Source organism: Sinocyclocheilus grahami, unplaced genomic scaffold (genome assembly GCF_001515645.1).
Source record: "Sinocyclocheilus grahami isolate Dianchi unplaced genomic scaffold, SAMN03320097.WGS_v1.1 scaffold601.1, whole genome shotgun sequence".
Taxonomy (NCBI): Eukaryota; Metazoa; Chordata; class Actinopteri; order Cypriniformes; family Cyprinidae; genus Sinocyclocheilus; species Sinocyclocheilus grahami.
In genome coordinates this window covers 669,671-678,922 of record NW_015505780.1, presented here as the reverse complement: position 1 = coordinate 678,922, position 9,252 = coordinate 669,671, and the positions used below count along the sequence as shown (strand labels likewise).

The 9,252-nt window shown below is 37.6% G+C and overlaps 1 protein-coding gene across 1 annotated transcript in view; it reads left to right on the top strand.

The window, feature by feature from the left end:
- Window positions 1-9,252, top strand: part of sptbn1 (spectrin, beta, non-erythrocytic 1) — a 114,124-nt gene that overhangs the window by 81,891 nt on the left and 22,981 nt on the right. Inside the window, 7 exon segments of the mRNA XM_016240805.1 lie at window positions 494-1,364; window positions 2,133-2,270; window positions 3,762-4,518; window positions 5,449-5,670; window positions 6,547-6,810; window positions 6,885-6,978; window positions 7,114-7,586. Coding sequence (XP_016096291.1) covers window positions 494-1,364; window positions 2,133-2,270; window positions 3,762-4,518; window positions 5,449-5,670; window positions 6,547-6,810; window positions 6,885-6,978; window positions 7,114-7,586 — 2,819 coding nt within the window.

Genomic DNA, 9,252 nt, shown 5'->3' with positions numbered 1-9,252 from the left:
CCCAGTCTTAAGTGTCAATTTTTCAAAATTGAGATTTATACATCATCTGAAATCTGAATACATAAGCTTTCCATTGATGTGTGGTTTGTTAGGATAGCACAATATTTGGCTGAGATACAACTATTTGAAAATCTGGAATCTGAGGGTGCAAAAAAATCTAAATATTGAGAAAATCATCTTTAAAGTTGTCCAAATGAAGTTCTTAGCAATGCATATTACTAATCAAAAATGAAGTTTTGATATATTTACGGTAGGGAAATTTACTAAATATCTTCATGGAACATGATCTTTATTTAATATCCTAATGATTTTTGTCATAAAAGAAAAATCTATAATTTTGACCCATACAATGTATTTTGGCTATTGCTACAAATATACCCCAGCGACTTAAGACTGCTTTTGTGCTCCAGGGTCACAAATAATTTTTTACAATATATTTGTCTATTGTTTCTTGCTGCTTTAATATTTTCTATCTTCTCCCCATCCGATGCAGGTTACAAACCCTGTGACCCTCAGGTCATCCGTGACCGCGTGGCCCACATGGAGTTCTGCTACCAGGAGCTGACCCAGCTGGCAGCGGAGCGTCGCGCCCGTCTGGAAGAGTCCCGCCGCCTGTGGAAGTTCTTCTGGGAGATGGCGGAGGAGGAGGGCTGGATTCGCGAGAAAGAGCAGATACTGTCCTCGGACGACTGCGGTAAGGATCTGACGGGCGCCGTGCGTCTGTTGAGTCAACACCGCGCTCTCGAAGACGAAATGAGTGGCCGCGCCGGCCACCTCCAGCACACGGTGCGCGAAGGTCAAGCGATGGCTGATGCTGGGCACTTCGGCGAAGCCAAGATTCGCGAACGTATCGCAGATGTCCAAGCCCAATGGGCCGCTCTGGAGCAACTGGCTGCGGTGAGGAAAAAGCGCTTAGAAGAGGCTTGCAGCCTTCATCAGTTCCAAGCTGACGCGGACGACGTCGACGCCTGGACTTTGGACGCGCTTCGGATCGTCTCCACCGCTGACGTTGGCCACGATGAATTTTCCACTCAAGCTTTGGTCAAGAAACACAAAGACGCGTCGGCAGAGGTTGCTAGTTATCGCCCGGTGATTGACGCCCTTCACGAACAGGCCCAATCCCTGCCTCCCGAACAGGCCCAGGCTGCCAACGTCAGCGAACGGCTAGCGGGCATTGAGGAACGCTATAAGGAGGTTTCAGAGCTGTCCAGGATTAAGAAACAGGCCCTGCAGGATGCCCTGGCACTCTATAAGATGTTCAGCGAGGCGAACGCGTGTGAGCTCTGGATCGACGAGAAGGAGCTGTGGCTCAACAGCATGGAGATCCCAGAGAAACTGGAGGACCTCGAGGTCATTCAACACAGGTGAGAGGTCAAGTCTGGATATTTGTAGTCATATTTATGCCATGCATTTTGCAGTAATTTTGCGGGTATGTTTTGTGCCATTACTTGATTTGTATAATTTTTAAATGTTTGATGCTGGCTTGAGAAAACCAAGCCAGACAGCTTAAAGTAGTTTAAAAAGCTTGACCTTTGAAGTAGTTTTAAGTTTGAAGAAGTTTTAAATGTGTAGTTTTAAAAGTTTAAAGCAGTCTTAAGTTTGAAGTAGTTTTAAAAATTCAAGGTTTGAAGGATTTTTAATTTTGAAGAAGTTTTAAAAGAGTTTAAAAAGTCTGAATTTTGAAGCATTTTTAAAAACTTAAATTTTAAAGCAGTTTTAAGTTTGAAGGAGTTTTAAAAGCCTGAATTATGAAGCATCTTTAAAAACTTTAATTTTTTTGAAAGAAGTTTGAAGTAGTTTTAAATGTTCAAATTTTGAAGAAGTTTTAAATTTGTAGTTTTAAAAGTTTAAAGCAGTTTTAAGTTTGATATAGTTCAAAAAGCTTGAAGTTTGAAGGAGTTTAAAAAGCCTGAATTCTGAAAGCATTTTTAAAAACTTTAATTTTAAAGCAGTTTGAAGTTTGAACATCTGAATCTTCTCTGTGGTCGATAACAGATTGAACTCACTCTAATGTGGTCACACATCACATTCTCAATTTCTCAAGGACAAATTAGCCCTTCTTGTAAAACATTATTCTTCAGAACTGCTGTTCTTGATGATTGTGTGATGAAAATGTTTTGATAACCCTCCAGGTTTGAGAGTCTGGAGCCTGAAATGAATAACCAGGCGTCACGCGTGGCCGTTGTCAATCAGATCGCCAGGCAGCTGATCCACAGCGGACACCCGAGTGAGAAAGACATCAAAGCCCAACAAGACAAACTCAACACCAGGCAAGTCATAGCATTCTGTGTTGGTGCCAAATGTATTTTTAAGTTCTGTGTAGAAAGTACAAATACCGAAGACTACAGTAAGATTTAACTTCTACTGTTAATACGATTTTGGTAGGCTACTATTAGATGGATAGCCTAAATGTCCTAATTCAGATGGGCTGCCTGTTTTATTTAATTTTTTTATGGTATATCAAAAAGTGTATATTTTTTAAATGTGATTGTTGGTACATTTTACCAGTTTTTACCATACTTTCAAAACAAAAATTAAAATAGGAAAAATATGCAATATGAAAATAATTGAAGACAAAATGTGTTTTACTGAGAAAAAAACAAGATTTGGTTTTTAAAAAGCCTTTTTCCAAAAGGTACATCTGGAAAAAGGGGGGTCGTCTTATATTCGGGCCAATACGGTACTAGCATAGCTGGTCACCAGAACATGTTGCTAGATACACGATTTGGGGGGGAATCTAACTGTGATTTGTCTGATGCAAATTGTTATTGTGATTTAAAATGCTAAAATTGGCAAAATATATATATATATATATATACATAGTACTATTTCACTGTAAGCTAAAACATTTGCATATTTAAGAAAAATTATAATATTTAGGTAATTGTACCATCCATCTTTTTGGTAATTGTACATGTTGCAATTTCAATTTAAAATCCATATTGCAATTTCGGTTTGCTAAATAGGCATTTAAGAAAAATTGTACTGTAATTTTACTGTAATTTATTTTAAATTACATTACTTTTTTTTTACTTTACTCTTAATTTCTTTATTTTCAAACCCTCTTTTTGATAATTGCACTAAGCCATATTGTGAATTTGGTCAATTAAATAAAAATATTCAACAAAATTATTAATATTACTATTGTAATATTTCACTGTAAATAAAAAAATCTAATGTATAGGAAAAATAATGAAATAATAATAATGATTTTATTTTTGAATTACAATACTAATATTTTTGACCGTCTTAATTCATTTTCTAATCCTATTTTTGATAATGGCACTAAGACATTGCAATTTTGGTTTCCTAAATAAATATATATATTAAAAACAAAATAAGAAATATTACATCTGTAATATTTCACTGTAAAATAAACAAATGAAGCATTTAAATATAATAATAATAATAATAATAATAGTTTTATTTTAAATTACAATACTAATATTTTTTGCCAGTCTCAATTTCTTCATTTTCAAACCATCTTTTTGATTATTGCATTTAGCCATATTGCGATTTTGTTTTTATTTCAATGAATCGTACATTTGATCAGCTATCTGTGTTTCCTGGAAGTTGAATCTATGACCTTGGCATTTCCAGCTCCTTTCTCTACTCATTGAACACAACTTTAACTAGCTTAACCATCCGAGCATGCTGGTCAACTCCCTTCAATAGATGCATTGAGCATGTCTAAACTAGCACTTAACCAGTCTGAACCAGCTGGTTCCAGCGTAAAACTACAACCTGATGCTCATCCGCAGGTGGAGTCAGTTCCGCGACCTGGTGGACCAGAAGAAAGAGTCCCTGAACTCAGCCTTGGGCGTGCAGAACTACCACCTGGACTGTAACGAGACCAAATCCTGGATCCGTGAGAAGACCAAAGTCATCGAGTCCACCCAGGAGCTGGGCAACGACCTGACGGGCGTAATGGCCCTCCAGCGCAAGCTCACCGGCATGGAGCGCGATCTGGCCGCCATCGAAGCCAAACTGGGCGACCTCCGCGGCGAGGCGGAGCGCTTGGCCGGCGAACATCCCGACCAGGCCAAAGCCATCACAGGACGGCTGGCCGAGATCACCGCCGTCTGGGAGGAGATGAAAGAAACCCTACGAAACCGTGAGGCATCTCTCGGGGAAGCCAGCAAGCTGCAGCAGTTCCTCCGAGAGCTGGATGATTTCCAGTCCTGGCTTTCCCGCACGCAGACGGCCATCGCGTCCGAGGACATGCCCAACACGCTAGCCGAGGCTGAGAAGCTTCTGGCCCAACACGAAGGCATCAAGAACGAGATTAACAACTACGAAGAGGACTACCAGAAGATGAGGGACATGGGCGAGATGGTGACGCAGGGACAAACGGACGCCCAGTACATGTTCCTGAGACAGAGGCTCCAGGCTCTGGATACCGGATGGAACGAGCTTCATAAGATGTGGGAGAACCGGCAGAACCTTCTGTCGCAGTCTCACGCCTATCAGATCTTCCTCCGAGACACCAAACAAGCCGAGGCCTTCCTCAACAACCAGGTAAGTTAGGAAACTATTATAGTTTTTATTAATATTTAGAATTTGGAGTTTTTATTTATTTATTTTTTCATTTTCATTTTAGTTAAAGGTTTAGTCATTTTTTGTGTGTTTTTGACATTTTTATTATTTTTGTGTATGTCTGTATTGTTTTTATTATTTTCAGTTTTAGTACATCAAGTTAAACTAAATTAAAATGAGAAATGTTGGCAACTAACTAATAATTTTAAAAAAATATTTCATTTCAGTTAACATTCATTTTAACACCGATATTAATTTCAGTTTTAGTTAACTATAACAGATGTTATTATAGTTTTTATTAATATTTTGAATCTGTTTATATATATATATATATATATGTTGTCAAACGATTATTGATGATTTATTATGTATATATAAATACATGCACATGCATGTATATATTTAAGAAATATGTTTTGTTTAAATATAAAATGCTTATATTATATATATATGTATATGTAAATATTTTTTTAAATATATACATGTTTGTGTATTTATATATACATAATAAATATACACAGTACACATACATATATTATTTTAAAAAAAATAATATTTTGGAATAATCGTTTGGCAGGAAAAAAAATTAACTTAAATGATTTTAGCAAATGGCTGCAATATAACAAAGAGTGAAACATTTAAGGGGGTCTGAATACTTTCCGTACCCACTGTATATATATATATATAATACATATACATCTACATACATACAATTTTAGTAATTTTGTTGTTTGGTGTTTTTATTATTTTTTATTTTCAGTTTTATTCATTTATTATGTCAAGTTAAACTAAATTCAAATGAGAAATGTTGGCTAATTTGATATATTATATATTTGAATATATAATTAACAATTAATTTTATTTCTGTTAGCATGTATTTATTTCAAGTAACAATTTTTTTTATGGTTTTAGTTTTATGTGCTGAAAAATAAGGCAAATCCAATAGAAGCACATCTTAGCTTGACTGTTTTTGCGTCCTCTGCTCAGCTGTCCCTGTGGATCAATGAGAAGATGCTGACAGCACAGGACATGTCCTACGATGAAGCTCGCAACCTGCACAGCAAATGGCTCAAACACCAGGCCTTCATGGCCGAACTGCAGTCCAACAAAGAATGGCTGGACAAAATCGAGAAGGTCAGTTATTAATACACTTAACATAAAAGTGCTCAAGTTACAAGTCTTGAAAATGTGCTGTTTTTTATGTTTTTGTGCATTTATCTCACAAAGCCTCACAGAATAAATCCAGGCATATCTTTTTTCTTAGATATCCTGTTTTTGCCTGAAATACCGAAAATGAAATAAGTAATCAAGTGCTTTACCAGACAGAATCTATGATCCTTCTTTGAAAACATTATGCATTCATTCATTCTGTATCTCTTCATGCATGGCTAAGGACTTCATTTGGACAACTTTAAAGGCGATTTTCTCAGAATTTAGATTTTTTTTTGCACCCTCAGATTCCACCCTCAGATTTTCAAATAGTTGTATCTCGGCCAAATATTGTCCTATCCTAACAAACCATACATCAATGTAAAGCTTATTTATTCAGCTTTCAGAAAAAAAAATTTACCCTTATGACTGGTTTTGTGGTCCAGGGTCACATATGCCACATTTATTATTATTGGTTTGTGAGATATAAAATCAGAATTGCGAGAAAGAAATTCAGAATTATGAGTTTACATATCACAATTTCAAGTTTATATCTCACAAGTATTGTGAGAAAAGAGTCACGTAACGTTTTTTTATTTTTTATTCAATGGAGGATTCCATGCTATATCCTTTTAATATCCTTTTTTAATGTAATTTAAACCAATGCACTTTTGAAACCTTTTTTCTTTTCTGCATTTTCTCCTCTTTTCTTGCGTGCTTCCTGATCTAGGTGTATGTGAAATATGATTGCATATCACAAATAAACAAAAGTCTTTCTAAGTTGCTTTGGATAAAAGCATCTGCTAAATGCATAAATGTAAATGTGATTTCATTACATGTAATTTCTCTGTCTGTCTGCAGGAAGGGACGCAGCTGGTTTCGGAGAAGCCAGAGACAGAAGCCATAGTGAAAGAGAAGCTGGCCACGTTGCAGAAGATGTGGACCGAACTGGAAACTACGACTCAGACTAAAGCCCAGTGTCTGTTTGATGCCAACAAAGCCGAACTCTTCACGCAGAGCTGCGCCGATCTGGACAAGTGGCTGGTGGGCCTGGAGGGTCAGATCCAATCGGACGACTACGGCAAAGATCTGACCAGCGTCAGCATCCTGATGAAGAAGCAACAGGTTTGAGATGATCAGAGCTGACGGCTGTGTTTATGTTCTGAAGGACCAGACTCACTCCTCTCCTTTGTCTCCAGATGCTGGAGAACCAGGTGGAGGTGCGTCAGAGGGAGGTGGAGGAGGCAAAAATTTACTTATCACAGTTTCCACAAAAACATGAAGCAGCACAGCTGTTTTCAACACTGATAATAATCAGAAATGTTTCTTGAGCAGCAAATCAGCATATTATACTGATTTCTGAAGATCATGTGACACTGAAGACTAAAAGTTCAGCTTTGATCACATGAATAAATTACATTTTAAAATAAATTGACAACAGGTGACTGAATTTCACAATATTACTGTTTTACAGTATGTACAGCCTCAGTGAGCAGAAGAAACTTCTTGTTGTGTGTCATCGTGATCATTTGTGCTGCTATTGTACATTTAATCCAATTAGGTACATAATTAAAAACAGGTTTTCCACACACACACTTACTCAAACGTCCTTTAATCCACAGACATTACAGAAGGAGATCCAGGGCCATCAGCCGCGCTGCGACGACATCTTCGAGCGCAGCCAGAGCATCCTGAAGGCCGACAGTCCCAACGTGGAAGCCATCCAAGCCCATCTGTCCGACCTGCAGCAGCTGTGGAGCCTGATCATCCAGGAGACGGAGAAACGGCACGCCAGACTCGAGGAGGCCCACAAGGCCCAGCAGTACTACTTTGACGCAGCTGAAGCTGAAGCCTGGATGAGCGAGCAGGAGCTCTACATGATGTCTGAAGAGAAGGCAAAGGTCTGTTATGTTCCTGTAATCTGTAAATCACAGATTAGTAGTTTCTGAAGATATCATTAAAGTTAATGTGCATTGAGATGGTTTTATTTGGTCTTAAATACACCAAATAAAACCATCTCAATGCACATTAACATTAATGACTATAGCAATTAATGCACTATAGGCAAAACCTTTGTTTTTTTTAATGAACTGGTCAGTTTTGGTCTATTTTGCTTCCATAGCATGTCTTTTTTCAGACTAGTGGGACGGAAACATCCAAAATACACATTTAAGTATTTATTGTATTACATTTTATATATCTGTGTCTGTATATTTCAATTACAATACCTATCTTTTAAGCTTTCTCCTCCACTTCAGCAGCACTTACTTAGTTTTATTCCTATCTATACTCTGAAGTTTTTTATTGTTCATATATCATTCGCACATTTTATTCTTAAAGCATCTTTTTTTCTGTCTGCTGACAGTATTTTCTGATTTATGTAGAAATCCAAAAGACAAATCCAAAATCTCCTCAGTAAAAAAAACTCTAATATGTCAACAAAATCAAACAACAATTTTGAACCTGGCTTTATCCACTGTTCAGATTTAGCAAATTAGTACATAATTAATTAGATAATTTCTCATTTGCTTAAACAACATTTCAGAAATCTTGTAATACAAAATTCAGTGTCCTGATTAAGCAACTGGGGACATACAATGATATCTATTTGCTTTAAAGGGGAACTGCCTTTTTTATTATTTTGTACAGTTCTCTGAGGTCCACTTATAATGTTATCAAGATTTTTACATCAAAAAACATCATAATTTAGCAGTAATAGGCTATTTTCTGTCCTGTTTTTGACCCCCTCATCAGAACGCTCTAGGTGTGGTGGATTGTAGACTCAGAAGTAAACACCTACTGCTGTGATTGGCTAACAGCTGTGTATGTTTGACAGCCTACATCCTTTACCGATGGACGCATAAATACTCAGTACATATCAAACGATCTGTAATAACAGACAAAGCAATAGTGAGCACGTAATAAAAACAGTTCCTCACACTTGTGTGGTGCAACATTACTGTCAGATCCAATATATTCAGCACAGCATCGTCTTTTAGTTTCAATCTTTTTAAAAATCTTGTGTCAAATTGTGCTTTGTTTGTAAACGAATCCACAGTTCTTTCTGACGCGGTCTGGATCTTCATTAAAAATAAACTTCCTCCACTCTTTCCTAATGTTGGGATCAGAACGAAGGCGATGCAAAGATTGTTTTTCCACAACTTGGCACTGAACAGCGTCTTGATGTCTTCGGAGCATCTTTATCATTTGGTTTCTGCATAGACCTGCATTTGCCTCTCTCGTTATTTACACTATATGCGCGAATCAGTGGGCAGAGCTAAACAGGAGGTGCTGTAGAATCAGTGGGCGGAGCTAAACAGGCAGTGCTGTAGAATCGGTGGGCGGAGCTAGACAGGCAGTGATGTAGAATCGGTGGGGGGAGCTAGACAGGCAGTGCTGTAGAATCGGTGGGCGGGGCTAAAAGGCAGTGCAGTCATTGTTTCTTTCTCAGAACAACAAACTGGATCCTAACCAGTCAGGTTTCAGGAGTGGCCATTCAACTGAGACTGCGCTACTGTCAGTCACAGAAGCCTTGCGGATTGCAAAAGCTGATTCCAAATCATCAGT